At 34.9% G+C, this 23,085-nt stretch overlaps 1 protein-coding gene across 1 annotated transcript in view; it reads left to right on the plus strand.

The window, feature by feature from the left end:
- Nucleotides 1-284: 284 nt before the first annotated feature.
- The window catches only part of LOC145255763 (2-phosphoxylose phosphatase 1-like), a 175,735-nt gene continuing 152,934 nt past the window's right edge, over nt 285-23,085 (plus strand). The window contains exon 1 of the mRNA XM_080114424.1: nt 285-1,048. Coding sequence (XP_079970550.1) covers nt 925-1,048 — 124 coding nt within the window. The 5' untranslated portion in view covers nt 285-924. The remainder of the gene's footprint in view (nt 1,049-23,085) is intronic.

The following is a 23,085-nucleotide window of genomic DNA, read 5'->3' on the forward strand; positions in this document are numbered from 1 at the left end:
ATGCAATTTAATTTATTGTACAGCATATTAGACATCCGGCCTACGACGAGTAAGTCAGCCATTTCAAAGATAAGGATTAATAAATAAATAAAAATAAATAAAAGCTGGAATAAATGTGTATGTATTTACTGGGAGGGGGATGAGGAGGAAGAGGTGAAATGATTATCTGTGTGAGTAGGAGTGAAACCGATAACTGATTATTAAGGGTAACCATGAAGAACAAGACGGAGTATAACGATAGATACGGTAGGAGAGGAATGGACGAAAGTAGGAGTAGCGAATGTAAACAGTGGAGGAGGAGGTACGCAAGTAGAGGGAGTAGGAGTATGGTAGGAGGTGACAAGTACGCGCTGTACCTCCACAATGAATGGATTTCGCATTCCTGGCTGTTTTGCAGCCGATGCAGCTGGCTTGTCGTTATGGAGCTGTGATGTGGATCTTACACGAAAGACAAACTCCAGGCAGGGAGGCGGATGGAGATGATACAATAAGGAGTAGATGACATTACTTGGCCGCCTCATCATCGTTGCAAAATAAATAATTACACACTTTACAGCGGAGAGGAGTACTTTACTTGCTCTGCTATAACTAGCACGAGGACCAACGGCTACTATACGTTCGTAGCGAGGATTTGTTTTGCTTTGTTGCTATTTATTTATTTAACGGGGTTTTGCACTAGAAGGGTGCGTGAGGGGGGATTGTATAGCACTTTGAAAAAAAAAAAGAAGAAAAATTTTATAAGGAGTTTTGAAATATATATATATATATATATATATATATATATATATATATATATATATATATATATATAAGAAAGAAACGAACGGAAAAAAAAATAAAAGAGAGGGCAAGAATAAAGACTACATATTCCAAGTGCGTGGATACTAATTCTTACACTGTTTGGTGATATAGTGGATCTACTTAATGTACCCGGTAGCCGCAGGAGGGGTCCTACCTCAGGTTTGCTGTGGGATGAGGCCCATCCACCTGCGCCGCTGCCCTTTACTGTCATGCCTTGGCCTTTGGATGTTAGCCCTCGGGGCCATCTGTAAGTACACACTTCTTATCTATTTATTATAGGAATGGCTTTGAATGATGCGGTCTAGTGAGTGGTTACGGGCGAGGATTACGCTACTCTGTGTGCCGGGTTCCAGTTGTGTCGGTACGGCTTCATTTTTTTTTTTTTTTTCTTCTTCTTCTTTTCTTTTTCACTAATTTCTCCACGTTAAAAAAAACGACCCTGGTGTCTAACTCTGTCCCGTGGGGAGGCATAGTAAATAGGTACAATTTGGGGCGGTACTGTACTGTACTGTACTGTACGAGCACGCCCCCCCCTCCCCGCCGTAAAATTAATTCCTTTTCACCCAGTTTTGTTTGTTTGTTTGTTTTTTGTTTTTTTCTGCGGATTATTGTCGATAACAGTCTTAACTTTCATATTAGCAAGGTATGATGTTCTATTAAATATTATTAGTAAAAAGAAAAATGAAGCCGTAGCAAGCACCGACATAATTGAAGCCCGGCACGTACACAAACACACACACATATCGTTAGTTACTTTTTTAAAAAAAATATTGGAATATCGCTCGTCCCCTGAACTCGGTCGACGCAGATTTTAAAATTACACGACCGTTTCTTCGCTTTCCCTTTCTCTTGTGCGTGTGTATAATTTTGTTATCGAAAAAAGCGTGTTTTGTTTTTTGTTTTGTTTATTTGTTTTTCAATTTACACTATAACACGAAAATGCATCGCATATCTTCACAGTAGATTCTATGGAAGTGCAAACTACGAGCCAACTATAATATATATTGCGCATGTCAGACATACTTAAAGGAATAAATGGTAAGATGATCAACATTTTGAAAAGTGGAATATAGACTTTCGTCATTTATTTGTTATATGCTCTGTAATTACATCGAGCTTCATAAATTGAAGAATTGGTATAAAAGGTGAAACATAATTGAAGAAATATATGTGTGTGTGTGTGTGTGTGTGCGTGTTTATTTTTTTATTGCTGCTTTATCTGTTTGGTTACATATGTTTCAGATGTTGTACCATGTTTACGATCTCACAGCCTCGTCAGATAAAACGGTAATAAAAAATAAAACATATTTGCTCTGCAATAGTATTGAGCACTCTCTTTAGGTTTTTACTAATTACCAGTTTTACCAAATATATATATATATTATTTTTAAAACGGTAATCTACGTACACGCGTGTTTCAAGGTAACTACCTCTCATCAGCGTAGCTTGACTGTTTCTAGGAATCGAACTCCAGACCATCACGGTGTATGGCGTTTAATCTACACTGAATATTGCGCGTTTTATCCACTCTAGGATTCTTCAGGCTTATCGATAACTAATATATATATGTGTGTGTGTGTATATATATATATATATATATATATATATATATATATATATATATATAAAGATTGAAGAATCCTGGAGTGGATTAAACGCGGAATATCCAGTGTAGCTTAAACGCCATATATATTTATAACTTACTAACTAGCTCTACTTATGTATTAAGCACTGAAGTAAATACTTAAAGTTTGCGCATAAATTTATACTTTCGTATATTAATTTTATGTGAGTAAATGAAGTAGTTATATATATATATATATATATATATATATATATATATATATATATATATATATATATGGGGCAGGAGAGAACCCAAGCAAAATTCTCAATTATAGAGAAAACTCAAAATAAGATCGTAATGTGTATTTATATATGTGTTACAGAAGATCGGGAAAACATCGGTACCGTTAGTTTCAAATTCAATACAAGATCAGTCTTCTATATATAAGAATTTACAAAAAAGAAAGACTAGTGTCTTCGATCAAGTCTCAAGGTGTAGTATATGTTTAGCCCTTGGTCAAAGCATAAGAAGTCCTTCTAGATTAGAGCAATGTTTGGTTAGGTTTATTCTAACCCAAGGTGCCCGTTTTGGGGGAGTTTGATTTAAACTCGACCTTGTGTCTTTGCCCTCGTAGATAAACAATGACTACGAAACGAAACTCGAAACCCATTATGCGCCGTCAACACATCGAAAAGCCCCTTAATGTTTCCCTTTTTTTTCTTTTTTTTTCTTTTTTTTTTTTTTTTTGTCTCCTTCTTCAAAACCAAAGTTCACTTTCTCATGTTGAACTGCGCCGCTAAACCAAGTCATGATGACTCCTAGAAATAGTTTAGCGTCTTATATTAAATCCATTTGAAGACACTGTTCCGGCTCCGCTGTATCATCACAGCTGACACAGCTCTGTAGTTTCGGCCAGATCAGTAATTGCTTCAAGCTAGGTTCGAAACTCTACAGCCTTTTAGCTCCCCTCTGTAGAATGCAAAATTAATATTTTGCAATCATGCTCCGAAAAAAAAAAAAATCAACACCAGCATCCTTGTCTATATATTTCAGAAATTTATCGTCCATTATCTCCTCTTGAGCAAATAAATTCTTTACATGCAATGGAATTGTGATATGATTATGAACACAAAACCTTATTTTCTTTCTTTCTTTTAATGACCGTCTAAAATAATTCGATTCAAAAATCATATATGGTGTCTGTGGCCTGCATTTATTGTACCATGCTATTGTTTTGTTTTTTAATAGTATTTTCAAGTTAAATTCAATTTTTACGATATTTCTGTTTATTTAAATTGTTTGAAAGTACAGAATAGTTATAAAACATCCTCCCCTTCCCTTCGCATGTTAAGAATGGGTTTCCAAATAATAACGTTATTGTTTCAGGACGATAATATAGACGCACACGCACAAGTAATAAGTGTGTGGGTATTGATTAAATTTTCAAAACAAAAAAGGCGTACTCTATTCGACACTTGTGCATTTTAACATTTCTAGGAATTTTTCATTTTAGGAGAGTTCCGTCCGCGGCAAAGAAAGAGTAAACAAAGTCCCCCCCCTCTTCCTTCTCTCGCAATGTAAAGAATCTAAATTTCTAAATTTTCCGTGATGTTAAAATGCACGATTGCCCTCTATTTTTTATATATATATATATATATATATATATATATATGAGCACAAATTAACCGTAATCTTCGACTCCAGCCGATAAACTGGACGGTGCTAGTGCAGTGGAGTGGCACTCCACTGGAGTGCACACTTACTGATCCGCGATATTTTTTAAATCGTATTTCCAAGTTTAATTAAAGCTTTATATGTCTTTCTTTTTTTATTCAATTGTAAGGTTAAAGTACAGGTACAAAACACCCTACCCTCCCCATGTTAAGAATGGCTTTTTAAATAATAACGTTATTATTTCAGCACGGATCAATAAGTGTACTTACCAACTAGACGGAAATGGCGATGCTTATGCACTTTTGTTACCACGCTATTTTTAAATAGTTTTTTTTTAAGTTAAATTCGTGTTTAATGATATTAATATATATATATATATATATATATATGTGGAAGCACAGAAAAATGAATAGTTATAAAACACTCTCCCCTCCCCATGTTAAGAATGGCTTTCAAAATAATGACGTTATTATTTCGGCACGGGGTGCTAGTGCAGAGAGTGATCCGCGTTATTTTTTAAATTGTATTTCCAAGTTTAATTAAAGTTTTATGATATGTTTTTTTAATTCAATTGTAAGGTTGAAGTATAGAATAGGTACAAAACACCCTCCCCTCACCATGTTAAGAATGGCTTTTTAAATAATAACGTTATTATTTACGTCCGGACGGATCACTCTCAGCACTAGTACCCAGCACGGTAACAAAACTACATAAGTACCGAAATTATTTTTGAATTTTAAGAAAAATACTACAAAACGCACTCGAAAACCCGTAAACATCGAACCCCACCATAATACTACTACTATAACATTAATCATATATTGTCTTTACCCGGCGTGGTAGCATCGCCGATTCGTTGGGTAGGGAGGGAGGGGTGAATAAAATTCAAGAATCGTGTTTACGTTTCGTTTAATAGAATTTATTTTATTAAAATTCATGTTAGTTTTGCCTTTTTTATTTGTCGTATCAATAATTATTTAATAATTAGTGAATAATATTTTTTTTTAATCAATGTGTCGCACGCGCGGTCATCCACTATTTAACGAAACACGTGTAAGACACAATATTACGAGAATAAAAATAAATATATATTTGGTTTTGGAATGTTTACTTAATGAGAGAGAAATGATGAATTGTTTGTTGGAGGTTCTATTCAAATGCCTCCCCACGAGGGAAAGTTAAACACAAGACCGCTTTTTTTTTATGTGGAGAAATTCAGCTATCTTAAAAAAAAAAAAAAAAAAAAAAACATTTTGGTTTGGAATGAGGATTAAAAGTTCCTCAGTCTAGGAGGAGTTCTCAGCCACTGACCAAGGACAGAAAAAGATACACTTTTATTCTTTTTAATTTCTACGTGTTCAACAATACAGCCGAAACGAATAAAAAGTTCGTCCATCATCAGTTTATTTTTTATTTATTTATTTATTTATTTATTTTATTTATTATTATTTTTTTACATAATAAGAAGCTAGTTATTTCTAAACTGTGTCCTTTATGATACAGATTCGTGCAACAATGGCATTGTTGCTGTCAGGCTGAGGTCCAGGTCCACCATTCCAAGCTTTACCTTCTCCATAAGAATGGGTTTAATCGCCCGAGGAATGCTGACGGGTCAGCAGAGCAGCATATTTTGTAGACTAGACTACGCTGGCTTCTCAAAAGCACACTTGACCTTGTGTCTAACCTCCTGGCAAGGAACTATGTCACTGTTCTTTTTATTTTAAAAATGTAGTCGAAAGTTAAAGAAAAAGTAAATGGTAAAATTCTACCCTTTGCCACCACATTATCAGTAAAAAGAGATATAAGTAGTATTTTATTTATTTATTTATTTTTATCATGCACACCACCAGCAGCAACCTAGAAATGCCTAAAATAAAAAATATATAAGTTCCCTGTTGGACTGTTGGGGTTCAATTTATTATATAAATTTAACATAAAATGATCGCCCAGTTCTTAATCGTAGCTAACAACAAATTATTATTTTGTTTTTTGTTTTTATATATAATATTTGCAAAAATGTCGGTCAGACCACACGATAACGTTGTAATTGACTTATGTTTCTCTGAGATAATGTAGTTTGAAAAGGTGGTTATGAGTGTCTCACGAAATCCTTAGAATTAACAAACATGAAAACTATATATGTGCGCATGCGCGTGTATTAAAAAAAAATTTGTAAATTTAATATATTTTCACATTCAAAAACCGTAAAAATCGTGTCCGACATTAACTTGTCATTTGCAGCCATCAAATGATACGGAACATCGTTTTGATATGTTTATTTACTTTAAGACAAAGGCACCACACACGCACTTTATTCCGGATATCCGTTTCCCAAACGATTGCGGCTTTGTGTTTACTCTTATCGGTTTGGTTTGGTTTTGTTGTTTTTTTTGTTTTTGTTTTGTTTTTAACTGTTTAAACTATTTTTATCTCACGAATATACAATCAATCATTTAGCTTCTTTTTTTTCCTTTCAAATAAATGTTATTAACTGATGGTTGAACACAACAGAAAAAAATGTGCAATTATGTGACGTTTTACACGAAGATGACTACGAGACACGTGTATTGTGTTGTTCGTAGTAGTTTGGAATTGTAGGCGAGTGTGTGTTTTGTTAAGATTCTTTTTCTGTTATTTCCTTTATGATTTGCTCTCTTTTCACGGTAATTTCTTATTTATAAGGTGTTAAAAAAACGACGCGGTCTTTATTCCAAATCTCTGCTGAAATTTTATTTTGTTGGTAACTATCTCTCTATATATGTCTGTCTGTCTGTCTGTCTGTCTCTCTCTCTCTCTCTATCTCTATCTGTGTCTCTCTATCTATGTATCTCCTTCCGTCCCTCTCTCTCTCTCTTTCTCTCTCTCTCTCCCTCTCTTTCTCTCTATCTCTCTCTCTCTTTCTCTCTATCTCTCTCTCCCTCTCTCTCTATCTCTCTCTCCCTCTCTCTATCTATCTCTCTCCCTCTCTCTATCTATCTCTCTCCCTCTCTCTATCTATCTGTCTGTCTCTCTCCCCCTCTCTCTCTCTCTCTCTCTCTGTCTCTGTCTCTCTCTTATTTAGTTTTGTTTGATAAAAAGAGACAGTGCTTAATTATTTAATAAAAAGAGCATAATGCGAATTTATTAATAAATCAACGTGGTACTATACGTTTCAAGCCTGGAGCTAGCCCGACATTGTTTTTAAGTCGTCATAGATTTCTCCTTGCAAATGTACTCAAGCGTCCGGTGTCTTCTCAGAAGATGTGCGGTTAGTAATTACGCAACCCTTGCTTTATTAAAGATTTCCCACACAGATACCTTTACACAGGATATCAATTGTCTCTTAAGACTGTATATCTGTATATTTTTTTTACAAAGGGGCACCACTTATCAAGGCCAAAAGATGTCACTAGAGGATAAGGTTTAAAATGAGTGTTAGGTGACCAGTGAGACTAACGTGATGATCATTAAATGTGGAAATTAATAGAATTTGATTTAAGAGGGCTACTCAATAAAAACTTGTTTACATTAGACTTGAAAACGACCATGTTGTATTCAGCTGGGTGCTCATGGAATTTTTGTTTAGTTTTTTTTTTTTTTTTTAATACAGATAAAGAGCAAGAGAAATTGTTGATGATGGTTGTAACTGAGTATTTGTTGTGACTGTTTTACAGATGGGGGGGGGGCAAAGATTGAAGTCCAGTCGAGCATCTGTCATTAAAATAACAATGTAACAGTGATAAAGTATATATGCTTTAAGAGACATTGCGAATCTATCATTGCACTATCGTTATTTTCATGACCAATGGTCGACTGGACTTCAATCTTTGCCCCCCCCCCCCCCACCTCCAAAAAAAAATAAAACATTCACAACAAATACTCATCTAACTACAACCATTGTCAACAATTTTTCATACTATTTATCTGTAACTAAAACTAAACGAAAATTCCATGAGCAAAATTTCTTATATATATGTATATATATATATATATATCAGTATATATATCAGTATATCATTTAATCTCTTAAATTAATATAGGAAGATATAATTTTATGCATAAATTTGAGTCAGTGCGGAAGTTATTGAAATATTGACATAATTATGATTGTTTCTGCTCTACGAAATAGGTACTGTCAAGAATTGAACATTTAAACATGCTTATTCCGAAAGCCGTTCTTAACATGGGGAGGTTGGGGTGTTTATAATACGTTGGGGCACGTCGTAATAATTTACCCAAATATTCATATGCCAAGTAAGTGACGTATAAACGTTAGTGTTTTATTCCCGAAGGAAATCGCTAGGCTCACCGTCAGTGCTTATCATTCTCTGTCATCTATCTTTTTGTTTTGTTTTTTCTCATCTTGTAATATTCACAGTCTACCTTTCGGCCAATGAACCTCAGATGAATCTGTTAAAGAAGACCGAAGGTTACATCGGCCGAACATTGTATCAAACTGTCCTATTTATTTACATCAAGTGGCTTCATGCCTTGTCTGGAACGATTTTCATAAAATGAAATTAAAAACAACAACCAAAATAATAGCTCAAACAATGCAAATTATCAATCCTACAAAATTCCGAGTGGATTGCATTTTTTTTTTTTTTTAATCATATTTTCTGACACATGCATTCGTAATGCTGAATTCAAGAAAACATAACAGCGTGAACAACATTCTCTCCGCTCAGCAGATCGTTTAAATTATTGGTTTTTCTCTTAAGCAGTGGCTCCTTCGAGATATACTATTTACACATGATTGAAGATTACAAAAACACCATTTCGATATATATATATATATATATATATATATATATATATATATACACTAGCAGGAATACCAAGCGTTGCCCGGGATTGAGTGATGATCAACAAATGTTTCGCGCTCCTATATTTTTATCATCAAAATCGGTGAAATCTCCCGTTTTTCAATAAAATCGATTAATTCTATGCTCTGGTTGGGGATCCATCGTGGTGCCCCAGGAGGAAGTATCACATGCCTCCCTGCAGTCAGTTTTTAGTCTACAAACATTAAACTTAATAGGGTATTGGAACCAATGCGAAACTTTATATTTGGGTTTTCGCCCAAGAAAATCTATGCAAAAGTGAAAATTTAAAAAAATGAAATTTGCCAGTGATGGCATTACGAATATGCATGCATAACGTAATAGCTATTCGTTCATATTTTAATTTGTAGCCTTGCAGCAAACATGTCTTCATAGTTCAGGCATTAATGTGAGAGAAAAAAGCAAATCGCAAGTTAAACATTTTGGTTTCGATTCTCGGTGGTGGCGTATGAGCCATTTTTTTTTTTTTAACTTTTTAAATCATTACTATATATTAGGTCTAATATATCATAATACGAAATCTGCATTAATTAAAATGTCATATTTAAGCATATTTTACAACCGGGCATTGCCTGGCAACCTGCTAGTTTAAAATAGAGAAAGAAAGGAAATTTATTTACAATGGTTGTAGCCAAACAAGTTTTTCCTATGAATGTTTTACGGAGAGAAATGAAAGATTGGAGCTCAGTCGAATGTCTACCATAAAAATAACAATACAATAGAGAAAGACAAGTGACGTCTCTTATGAGAGACACAGATCATAGAGAAGTGCAGAAAATATTTTCCCACTAGATTTCAAAGTTGATTTTGTACTCTGTCAAAACAGGAAAGAGTGCACTGAGCAGTACCTCCCCAAATGTGGCAGCAGTACTAGGATGAATTTAACTTTTTATACAGATAAACGACCAAAAACCAATAGTGCGGAAAATCGTAACAGCACAAGTCGGAACAGATTTATCACTCTTCTAATTGTAGATTATTCTGCAAAGTTTTTGTATTCAGTCTTTTGCGGACTGTTATCCTCATCTTCATGGTTGTTTCACCATGTTTTGGCAAACTCCTCCTCTGGCCTTCTTCAGGTGATTAAACACGACGTGATAGGAATGCTGAGTCTTCTAATTGTATAGTAATTACTACTTTCCATAGTTGTTGTTGTTGTCTCACCACGTATTGGCCAACTAATCCTCTGGCCTGCTTTTAATAGGATTGAAACCGCTTTCTTCAGATAATACTATTGGGGATTAAATTACAAGACTCGGCATTTCTATCTTATTGCGGTTAATCACCTGAAGAAGCCAGAGGGTGAGTTAGTCGAAACGTGGTGGAAACAACAATAACTACGAAGATGAAGATAAGTCTACAAAAGAACGAATACCCAAATTATGACGCTTCATCTCAAAAAAAAAAAAAATAATAATAATAATAATACATAACATTCCCCAAAGAACAGAAAGCGATAGGGGCACATGTGTGTGTGCAGTCAGCACCGACACTATCCAGGGTTTAACCGGCTTCCTCCGAAGGCGGAAGTTTCATGGAAGTATGAAATTCACACGCGGTCCCCAGTCGCATGTATAGGGGAGATGACGACATTAGGTTTTTGCAACTTTTTGCAGGGAGGTGTCGATGTCCTCCTACATACAGCACCTGGACTTTACCCATTTTAGTAATGACCTGGCTCAACGTTGCTTAACTTCGGTGATCTAACGGGAACCGGTGTGTCAACGTTATTGTGCCATATATGATAGGGGCACGTGATATAACGATTCAATTATTTTCTACTGCGGTAGGATCATCCAACCATTTCTGTTCAGCGACCAACAGAGCTGGTGTAAATCTTCTGTTACAGATCTGGAAAGAATTCTGTAGTCTGTTGTCTATAACTTTAATTTCTTGTAGCTTCAAAAGCGCATTCGAGTTTTGGTCAAACCCCCCCCCCAAAAAAAAAATGCTGTAAACGAAAACCTAAAAACGAGATTCCATCACTTTTTTTTTTTTTTTGTACAATTATACGTCAACACTGAAAATCAAACAAAAAAATGTTAGGCTTTAAATGAGGGTTCGTTTATATGTATATTATTTAAATGTTCGTTTCATATTTTATTTTTCTGTGCCATTTTAAATGCTTCAAAGTCACTATCGAAATTTCCGACAACCATAAAATCTCTGGTATTACGTGATGCTCCTGTTGATTTCGACGTGTGAGGCCCGCCATAACAACTAAGTTGTTCAGAAATCCACACGTGATTTGTTTATAGTGCAGAACCAACAACACTTTTTGGTATAACTGCTAATCTCAGTCGGTGCAATAGCTGCCACAGGACAGAACAGACAGTAGACCTCAGGTTTCACATCAGTTTTCCTTCTCCTGGAAATGGGGATTGGGTATCTGCCTGTCTAACAACGAAACAATTACTTCCATTTATGTTCTATTCTATTATCTTTTAATTATCCATTCATCCTCCCAGGAATTACTTCCTTCTTTGTGGGTGGTGGGTAGTGCAGTATGTTTGCTCATTATATTATCTTCCCAGGCATTACTTCCATTGTTTTTTAAGATGGAGGTAGTGTAGTATCTGTTGTGCTGTCATACTAGCCTCACAGGCATCAACTCCTCCTTGGGAGGAGAGGGAGTAGTGTATCTCAACAAATAATTGTCACAATTGTCCCAATCAACTATAGGCCAATAACCTGCCTGCTAACAGTGTGGAAAATCCTAACGACACAACTGAGAGAACGGATCTATCACTCTTTTAATGATTGTAAACTACTCCCCAAAGAACAGAAAGCAACACGGGGAATACATTACCTTTTATCTGTTGAATATAGACCAAATAATTCAAAAGGAAAGAAAAAAAAAACAGGAAAAAGAACATAGCCATGGCATGGATTGACTACAAGATAGCCTGTGACAGAATTTCCCATGCATAAATAACTGAATGCTTAAAGATGTACAAAATATCCAACGAAATTAACACTTATAACAAGTAATAGAGACTGGGATTAACAGCTGGGAGACAACACCTGAATGAGAAAAAAAAATATGTGGAATGAATTTCTCAGGAGGACTCTCTATCATGGCTACTGTTTATCATAGCCATGATACCGCTCAACAATATAGACGGTATAATGCTGGATACAAGTTCAGATACAGAAGAAAGAATAAACCACCTCATGTATATGGAAGGCTTGGAGCTATTTGCATGAAGATAAAAGGAACTGGAAAAGCTTGTAAATACAACCAGAATCATCAGCTAAGACATTAGAGTGGCATTCAGATTGGAAAAGTGTGCACTAATAGAGATTTAAAAAAAGAAAAAAAAAAGGAAAACTCGAGACAAGTGAAGATGAGGGCATTTGGCAGATATGATGCCTATAAATATCTGAAAGTTCTTAAAATAGACACTTCGAAACAGAAGAAAAGATTTGACAAAAATACATCAGAAGAACAAGAAAAGTCTTAGAAACCAAACTACATAGTAGAAACCTAATAAAAAAGTAAACACTTGGACAGTATCTCTTAATAAGATATTGTGCATCATTCTTAGGCTGGACAAAAGAAAAACTCAAATACCTGGACCAGAGGACTAAGGAACTAATGACTATGTACAATGAATTACACTTAAAGGATAATACTGACTGACTGACTCTATATACGAAGGAAGGAAGAGGAGTATTAAGTATAGAAGACTGTAGATGGCACAAAGAAAAAATTGGTAAAACACAGAAAAGCTGACCATTACAGCAAGAGAACAATACAGGAAGTAACAAAACGGGAGACAAAAAAGATGAAGTTTGTTTTTTGTTCTTTTAAGAAAAGGTAACCACATAGATGATTTATGAGACTGATCAGAAAAAAAAATGCATGAAAACACTTGGATATGGCTACAAAAAGAACACTTGAATAGAGAAACGGAGTCTCTACTAAGGACCAGCCAGAACGACCTGATCAGAATAAACTCGATGAAAACTAAAATAGACAAAACTTAGGAAAGCAGTAAAGACAAATATACAGAACGGTGAATGCAGCAAACTAGTCCAAAAAAGAATATGAAACCATACACGACTGTGTGTGGGAAGACAGTTCACTGGGAACTATGCAAACGGCTACATTTTGAATATGGAGACAAATAGTAATGACACCAACTGGATATAGCACTGGAAAACGAAAAGCATAAAATCCTCTGTAACATGGAAGTAAAAAAAAAAAAAAAAATCCTTCAAGCAAGGAGATGTCATAATAGTCAACAAGAAGGAAAAACTCTTCCAAATTGTAGATTTTGTCACCGCAGCAGCTCACAAGGTCAAGGAATCATAAAGATGAAGAATATACATGGAACTTGTCAGGGAGCTGAATGGAATATGGAACATGGAAAAGTCGATGTGATACGAATAATCGTAGAAGCGCCAGGAACAATCTGTAAAATTGGAATCATAAAATAGACAGCAACGATGAGAATAGCTGAGATCTTAAGGAAAATTTTTTGAATGTGGAAACTAGTGATGGGACGATTCCAGTATTTTTCCCGATCCCAATACAATTACCGATTCTGATTCTTTATAAATCTTTAATTATTTAACTATAAAATTGTTATTTCCCCCGATTTTCATTAAAAAAAAAAAAAACATGTTAAATATGCAGATATTTTCCTAAATGTCAAATGCACTTGCGGAGGATAATCTATCGATTTTTAACTTTACTGGTATTTTAAAATCAATAAATATTTATTATTTTATCATTTATTACTAGCAATGGAAAATTTTGGTTTAAACAAAATTAGATTAAAAAAATAAAAAGACAATTAAAAGAATCGTTTGGGCATCGGAAAAAAGGCATCAATTTTTCCGATTTCGATACTCCCAAATCTTCCGATTTTTCCGATTCCCGATTCTGATTAATCGTCCCAACACTAGTAGAAACTAACCCACATAAACCATCTAACCTCACAGTAGTTGAAATAGAAATAAAACATAAAACTAACATCACACGAACCCAAGGGAACTGAAACTGCCAGAAATTCTATAAGTTAACCCGAACCTAACCCTCCAAAAATAAAAATTGCATTGAACATTTAATCACATTTCCTTTGTTGTTCTTAAAAATTGTTACTTTCTTTGCATTATGTAAATGGAAATTGTGAGTCTGGCTAAAAGGCAGAAACCGCATAAGATGCAATTAAAAATATTACATCATTAGATTTAGTATTATCTGACCTTGTTATCTACAAGAAAAACAAAACTTTTTGCAAAGGTGGGGGAGAGGTGCAAAGAAAATTTGTCATTTTTATTAGTAGTTGTTCCAATGACACCGAAATTAGGTCAAAAAAGCAGTCAGTAAATTTTTTCTTGCTTTATTTTCCTTTTACCTTTTTCTTTTTTTCACTTTGTTTTTCTTTTTCCCTTTATTTTCTTTTATCCTTTTCTCTTTCTTTTTTCTCTTTTTTGTCTTTTTTCTCTCTTCTTTTTCTTTTTTCTTTTCTTTTTCTCCTTTTCTCTTTCTTTTTTCTCCTTTTCTCTTTCTTTTTTCTCCTTTTCTCTTTCTTTTTTCTCTTTTTCTCTTTCTTTTTTCTCTTTTTCTCTTTCTTTTTTCTCTTTTTCTCTTTCTTTTTTCTCTTTTTCTCTTTCTTTTTTCTCTTTTTCTCTTTTTTTTTTCTCTTTCTCTTTTTTGTCTTTTTTCTATCTTTTTTTCTTTTTCTCTTTCTTTTTTTCTTTTTCTCTTTTTCTTTTTCTTTCTTTTTTCTTTTTTTCTCTTTCTCTTTTTCTCTTTCTTTTTTTCTCTTTCCTCTTTTTCTCTTTCCTCTTTTTCTCTTTCCTCTTTTTCTCTTTCCTCTTTTTCTCTTTCCTCTTTTTCTCTTTTCTCTTTCCTCTTTTTCTCTTTTCTCTTTTTCTCTTTTCTCTTTTTTTTCTCTTTTCTCTTTTTCTCTTTTCTCTTTCTTTTTTGTTTCCTTTTCCTTTTCTGTTTCCTTTTCTGTTTCCTTTTCTGTTTCCTTTTCTATTTCCTTTTTCCTTTTCTTTTTCCTTTTCTTTTTCCCTTTCCTTTTTTCCTTTTCTTTTTCCCTTTCCTTTTTTCCTTTTCCTTTTTCTTTTTCCATTTTTCTTTCCTTTTCTTTTTCCTTTTTCTTTCCTTCTCTTTTTCCTTCTCTTTTTCCTTTTTTCTTTCCTTCTCTTTTTCCTTTTTTCTTTCCTTCTCTTTTTCCTTTTTTCTTTCCTTCTCTTTTTCCTTTTTTCTTTCCTTCTCTTTTTCCTTTTTTCTTTCCTTCTCTTTTTCCTTTTTTCTTTCCTTCTCTTTTTCCTTTTTTCTTTCCTTCTCTTTTTCCTTTTTTCTTTCCTTCTCTTTTTCCTTTTTTCTTTATTCCTTTATTTTTCTTTTTGCTTTCCTTCTCTTTTTCCTTTTTTCTTTATTCCTTTATTTTTCTTTTTGCTTTCCTTTGTTCTACTTGTTTTTGGTTTTTTTTTTGTCTTTTTAGTATATGGAACCAGTTGCCACAGAGATATAATGAATGAGTAAAAAGTTTTACAAGAAGTTTCACACTTTTTTTTTTTTTTTTTTTTTGCTCAACATTTCTATTTTGTTATCCATGCAATATCGGGTAGCCTTGCTAGTTGAATATAAATCTGAGGAGGAAATGGGTCAATCGAAATCAAATAATTTTTGTGGAAATTACGAAATTAATGTTGTTTTCTTGTGGTAATCGATTGCTTCATTTAGACAAACTTTGTCTCTGCGCCGCCGCAGCCGCGCGTGTGTATGTGAAAAAATAAAATGTCCTCCTTCCCATCTTTCCACCCGATCGATTATCGATTCAATCAAACAGCTTCAAAGCTCAACAAGGTAGATCTATGTTTACTTACTATTTTATTGTTTCAATTAAGTAGGGATATTTTTTCTTTTTTTTTTTTTCTTTTTTTTTTCTTTTTTGTTTTATAATAAAACAAACTTTTTTTCTTTTTTTTTTTTTTTTACATCGTTCAGTAGTTGAGTGTGTATATTTTCGATTCTCTAGCGATTTTCTGCTGACTGCAGGGTTGTGGAATCGTAGTCGGTATCGATACCTTGCTTTAGGAGTCGGAAAAATCGGAAATTTTGCAGATATTGGAATCGGTAGCAGAATTAGGAAAATTAGTGCTTGTTTTCCAATGCCAAAATCGATTCCTTTAATTGTTTAATTTTTTGGTATTATTTTACTTAATTTTCCAACGCTAGCATTAAAGATAAAATGATGACTATTTATTGATTTTAAACTGCCAGTAAAATTAATAAAAGCAATAGATCATCCCAAAAGCGTATTTTATTATGTTTGTAAAAATATACGCATATAATATGTGGGTTTTTATGGTAATCTGAAAAAAAAATGATAAAACACTTATTCTACGACTACGTATTTAGAGATTTTGAAAAAATTGAATCGGAACTGGTAATTTAGAATATAATTGGTAATTATATTGAAATCTGGGGAAAAAATTTGGAATCGTCCCATCACTAATTCCTAGCACTTGTGCCTTCTCAGCATACTTCTGACTAACCCGACAAGCAGCGAAATCGGAGCGTTTGGTTTATCGGAATCGGAAAAGTTTGTGCCTGTTTTCCTATGCCAAAAAGAGAACTATTCTTTTATTTTTATTTTGTTTAAAACTTAATTTTTGATTGCTGGTACTAATGATGAATATTTACTGATTTTAATCTACATGCAAAATTAAAATCTATAAATCAACCCCCTCCCTCCCCACCACAAGTGTATTTTTTTCATGTTTGCATCCTAAACGTAGATTCCATGAACAAAGCTTCTTTCTTAGAACTGCACACCTGTGGAACTGTCTTCCGTTTTCCTGCTTTCTAGCTGACTACAATCTGGCTGTCTTCAAGTCCAATGTAAACAAGTTCTTGATGAGCCGTTCCACTTAAGTTAACAAATTCACCGAATTTCCATTACTAACAATTACTATATTGTTCAACTGACTACTGTACACTCTTTAACTCTTATCCTCGAGTGGCCTCCGGACCTTGATAAGTGGTGATACATATGTAAAGAAAAAAAAATTACATGGGTTTTTATAACCCGAACAAAACATAATAAAAAAACAACTATAGCTAAATATGTAAAGATTGTAAAGAATCGGAATCAGTAATTGTATTAGAATCGGGGGGGGGGATATTAAAACCGTCCTGTCACTACTACATAACATCCATTATGGAGATGAAACTTAGACACTGCGACAGTAGGATTGGCACATATTACAGGTTTTCAAGTACAACTGTTTATGCCGACTGGCCCACATCAGGTCACTGGACTGAATCTCTAATGTCAAAGTCCAATATCATTGCCGCACATATCATGTCTCCCTATTGCTTGTAATCGGACACCTTTGTTGACCGTCACGCTCTCTGATGTGGAGAAAATGAATTAATATGCTGAGCTATGGCTCCCAGACACGTGCCCAGATAGCAGAAATGTACAAACCATGTCTGGACGTTGCGTCGATGTTGGACAAGAGACTGACTACAAATTATCGCAGATCCGGCTGCCTGAAGATACTGGCTTCTTGACCTAAATTGCACCAAACATTGATGTTATTGATTTTTTTTCATTTACCTTTTTCAAAACTCAATCATGTTCTGCAAAGCCAGAAATAAAAGCAACAAATTTCCTCAACTAAACAACCAAACCAAAGCACAATGAATAAATATTTGAAAATATAAAGAACTTGAAGCATAAAAACATTTTCCAAAATAATTCGGCATTAAATAACCTTAAAAGAATTTACATGTCATTAAACAAAACAGCCAAACCAAACAAAAAATAAGGGAACACGGCAATCAGATTTGCTGTACGTTTTTTTGTTTTTTTTTATTTTACAAGAAAGTCACTACTTACCAAAGCCCGAAAGCCTCTCAAGGATAAGGGTTGATGAATATTAGGCAGTAGTGTAGTAATCATTAATGGTCTAAGTTGGGTAGAATTTGATTATTTAAGGGAACGGTTACACAATAACTTGTTTACATTGGACTTGAAGGCTATGATATTGTAGTCGGCTGAGCAGCAGGCCAGCGAAACTGTTCTGCAGGCAGTTAAAGGTAAGAAACTTTGTTCATGGAATCTGCATTTAGATTTAAGCACAGATAGTGGGGGAAATTATTGATAGTGGTTTTAGCTATGGCTCCCAGACACGTGCCCAGATAGCAGAAATGTACAAACCATGTCTGTTTTTTTTTTTTTTTTTTTTTTTTTTTGTGAAAGTCCGGCAAAGTGGGGACGATAGATTAGAGCTCAGACGAGCACTTGCCATGAAAATAACGATAGAGCTTGCAATGGCATCTCTGTGAGGAAATAGGCTGCAGGGAAGAAAAAAGGGTATCACCTACTAGATTCCGAAGCTGGTTTTGAATTCAATCAAGGTAGGCTAGGGTACACCAAGCAGTTCCTGTTCATATGTGACAACAATAGTCCATTTTAGGATGTACTTTGCTCTTAAAGAAATAGATGGTTGCATCGGCGGTGAGATATCTACTGGAGCAATAGAACGAGCCAACCATTTTTCCAGTGATCTTTGCAACAAATTTGGATGCCGATTAAGCTTACTTCTGATGAAAACTAATTCCAGCGCAAGTAAGTACTCTATGAGATAGGCAACACCAAACAATGTCTCACACCTGCTGTCCAGAGAGTTGACGTCAACCAGGTTGCATGCAGTTACATCGCTTACACATTTCGCCAAAACTTCCTCGTTCTACCACGCTCCCTGGTGCCCCAGATATCCGAACATGTTAAGAAGTGACATTTTTAGCGCTGGTTGAATAAGGTATCCATAATGTAATCAATACCAAATTTCGAATTGAGTATTTGGATTGTAAACTCTACAGCATTGATCTATTGACCCACTCCTAACTCCTTAAAAAACAAGACTTAGGGAAGTAATAGAAGGCTATTACAATGCAAGAAACAGAAAGTTGTCGAGGTTAAATAGTGAATATAAAAACAAGTCATATATATATATAAACTGGACACTCAGCCTTGCCTGGTCGTACAATACACTTAAACATGATCTTAATTTATGCGGATTGCGTATGTATTATTATAGAATGCAATCCTCTATTGAATATTATATATTACGAGGAATAATTTGTCCGTTGGACTAACTCGCAAAAAAAAAATTTTTTTGATGATAATGTTGTTCATCAAATTCCGTCTGTGTTTGTTTACAATATTACGTCAGCTGCTATTTGGGCTTGACGATCTTAAAAATAGTCTTCTTTTATAGATAAAAAAGAATTGTTACAGGGGAATATTTTACATCGGCCAAGGTGACACAGGTGTAACATAAAATGTTCCCCTGTAAAAATTCTTTTTATCTATAAGAAAAAAAGACTATTTTCAAGATCGCATTTTTTCGATTTTCGATTCTTATCAGATTAATTTCTGTACAAAACATATCTAGGAACACTGCCAGAAATATAAATTACCTTTGTATGAAATTTGCAAAAGATAGACTCAGCCGTTTCAGAACGTATGAGGAAAGAACTCGCACACAAAGTTACTTTTATATAATACTGAAGATATATATAATAAACTAGCCTGGGTGTTTCCCAGGTGTTTGGAGATGTGTGTTGAGAAAAAAAAAAAAAAAGTTGTAGTAGGCAGGCAGGCAGGCTCGTACCCATACCGTGAAGGAGGAAAAGAACGTGAAAAAAGTGACGTCTTTGCTGTTGCGCCCATCGCCAATCCGGAAGTGATCAATGTTTAAACTAAGGCCAGTCAATCTAAAAGAGGGGATGACTTTCAAATATATTGACGAAAAAAGCTACCCCTCCCTGTAGAAAAGTGCCCAGTTGAGGGTGAAGTAATCAATGTTTTTAGCTAAATTTTCGATATTTGTCGTCCGAAGGGTCGTACTTCAAAAAGATACAAAAGGGTCGTACTTCAAAAAGATACCGATCTCGTGAAAATCCGTCGCCTCTGTCCAAAGTTTTAGGCCGACATACATACATGCATTGAAACAGACAGGTGAGATTTATATTATAGACTAGCGGGGGGGGGGGTACCCGGTGTTGCCCGGGTGTTTGTAAGTGTGTGTATGGAGGGGGGGGGGTAATTAATAATCCTGCTTAAATATTATAAAAAAGACGATGTAAAAAAAAAAAATCCAAAACCAAAACGGAAAAAAAATGGCATAAATAAACCTGTGTATGGGGGGAGGGTAAACTAAAGAATAAGCGAAGTAATAAAAAAAAACGTTTGGTCGGGAGGAGGGATTGAACCCGGAAGCTTTGACGCGGAGGTGGAAACCAATGCCAACTACTTAACGGTATCGACCACGAGTGAGAATAATTGATTAGCGTGTTGTTAAAGCTTATAAAGCTAAAAGAGGTTTGATTGACAGGACGACGCTAAATGAGGTCATCGCGCGATCGTTATTTTTAGTTTTCACTTCACCCCAGAAGGGGGGAAAGCAGAGCAAAAGCCGAGAACCCAACGTTTTTCACTGTATTTATACTAAAATGCAGGACGAACCGGGCACAAAGCGAAATAGCGCGAATCTCATAAAAGTCGACGTAAATAAATCTAGAGACGACCCGCATTCCCAAATCCTACATATTATGATATAGGACCCATATAAACAGTTGTAAGCGATAGTAACGAACCTGGGAGCGTGTGCTCAAAAAGCCTTTTGAAGACATACACGAAATGGTCACACACATTTTGCCTTTTATATATATAGATGATCTAAAACTAATATTTTCTTTATAAAGATGGTAGCTCTACCCGGTCAAGAGAAGCAATTCATAAATTAAAAAGATGAGGAATAAAATTACATAGAACTTTATTAAATCATTGGGTAATAAGGACGAAAATAAGAAAATGAAAAAGAACCTCTTTAGACCATAGCATTTTGAAGCTAAGTACTTCTCATCTGAAGAGGAGAGAAGCCGGCAAAATTTTTACATACTGAGCGAATGTGTGTGTGGCCGTGTTTCATAATATATTTTGAGGAAAATTCTCTTTGTCAAATGGTAGGCGTTTCAAATTCCTTTAAAACCGTGAGGATTGGTAATGTTGGTTAGAAGTTATATCTCGGCAGCAAATACAATAAAGAATTATTTTATTTACACAATTTATTTATGTTTCGCCTGGGGGTGGGGGTTAACTGTCAATTTACATACTGTGTTATTAAATGATTTTATTTTGTTGTCTATATTGCCTATTTCAATATTTGATCATTTTTAAAAAATAATTTGAGGGTTAATTTGATTTATTTTAGAAACACATTTTTCAAAAATAATAATCGATCATGTCAATTAGGATTATTAAGCTGCCCCCCCCCTCCCACCCCACCACAAAAAAATATTCTAGAACGAATCATTTCTCTACACATTACTTCAGTAGTAGTCGGTGGATTCGATTCTTCAATATTTTTTAATAAATGGATCGATCAACCATAGTCGAGGTCAACCTGAAGTTGTTGTTATTGTTGCAACAGTGCTCAACTTGATCAGAATGAATCGGTTTCTTCCCTGGTCTCCACTAAATCCTAAGTCATGACGACTCGGCCACGACACACTTGAGCTTGGTTCAACAATTTTTTTTTTTTTTTTTTACAGGAGAATCATCGTTTATCAGGGCTCAAAGGCCACTCAAGAAGTCTGTGGAACAACACCATAATGATGGGTATCGGTGTAAATTAGATAGAATTTCATTATTTAAGAGGACGGCTCAACAAGAACTTGTTTACATTGGACTTGAAAACGACCATGTTTTAGTCAACTGAAAAGCAGCTCCAGCCACAGGCAAGAATTTCTAGGAAAACAAACTTTGTTGATGGAATTTCTGTTTAGTTTAGATAGAAAGTAGGAGAAATTGTTGAGAGTGGTTGTTGCTAAACAAGTATTTGTTTTGGATGAGGGATTGACGTTCAGTCGAGCACTTGCCATGAAAATAACGATAGAGTAAGAATAGAGATATGGTCAAACTCCAGTGTCTAAGACTGCCCAGTTGTGGACCTGAAAGCTCAGCTAGGTCTTTCCTAATCCTTGATCAAATCCCCGAATGTCCACTAGTACGCTTGAGCCACCTAGCCAGAGAGATAGGAAGAATTGTGTCAAGAATTAGCTCTCCCTTCAGGCAACGAGTTGCATGCCCTAATCATCAAAGACATCGCTGCACCATGACGGATGTCAGAGACTTTAGATTGAGGTGTTGGCGGAGAATAGCAACTTGGACACAATCGATTTGCTGGTAATGCAAGATGCAGCAATGGCATCCGCAATTCAAAGACTTTCTTTTCATTGGCTACTATACCGAGATGTCAAAGAGAGTGGCACTCTTTCCCTGAATTACTGAAATTATCCTTGACTAGCAGGGAGACCCGACGTTATCCGGGATTGAATGGGGGGGGGGTCAACAAATTTTCCACCTTCCCATACTTTTATTGTCATCGAAATCAATGAAATCACTCATTTTTTAATCAAATCGATTATTTACCTGCTCTAATTAGCCCCTCCTTCCTTGCAGTGGACCAGGAGGAAACTTCACATGCCTCTCCACATTCACGTAGTTCACAATACATTGTAGTCTACATTGCACTGTAGAGAATCTACTTTTAATTTTATAAAATTATCTTTAAATAATGGCTTCACTTAAAGTTGAAATGCAAAAGTCCTGTATCATGATTCAATTGTACTCTAAAAAGAAACATTCATTTCAAACGCGCCCCTGTCTTCTAAAAGAGTTTACAGTTGATTTTATTGGCAGTGATAAAACTTCTCAAATGTACTTGCGATATTAAGTTGTATAAAAGTATTAACTTTGGTCAAAATCGGACTTCCTTCTTTAATCAGATATTTTCAGTTATCGATTTTCAATACTTATCAGACACATTCCAATACAAAACCTATGTAAGAACACTCCCAAACATATTAAGTATTCTTGTGGGAAATTTAAAAAAAATTCATCCCAGCCGTTTCTGAGTCCATAGGGAACGAACTCCCAAACACATTATTCCTTTTATATAATAGTAGAGATTCTCACCTTATAATGTTGACCTAATAAAGAGGCATCGAGTACCATTTCCTTTTTGTTTTTTTTAATCCCCCCCCCCGACAAAAAAGAGGGTGGATCTGAACCCTTGTCCGTTAGTCTGTCCGCACTTTTCTCAATAATTACACATCGGAATTTTTTGAAATTTTGCACAAACATTTGATATGAGTAAAAAAGTAACAGTATGGAT

Source organism: Euprymna scolopes, chromosome 31 (genome assembly GCF_053919585.1).
Source record: "Euprymna scolopes isolate OS-2025 chromosome 31, ASM5391958v1, whole genome shotgun sequence".
NCBI classification, from domain to species: domain Eukaryota; kingdom Metazoa; phylum Mollusca; class Cephalopoda; order Sepiida; family Sepiolidae; genus Euprymna; species Euprymna scolopes.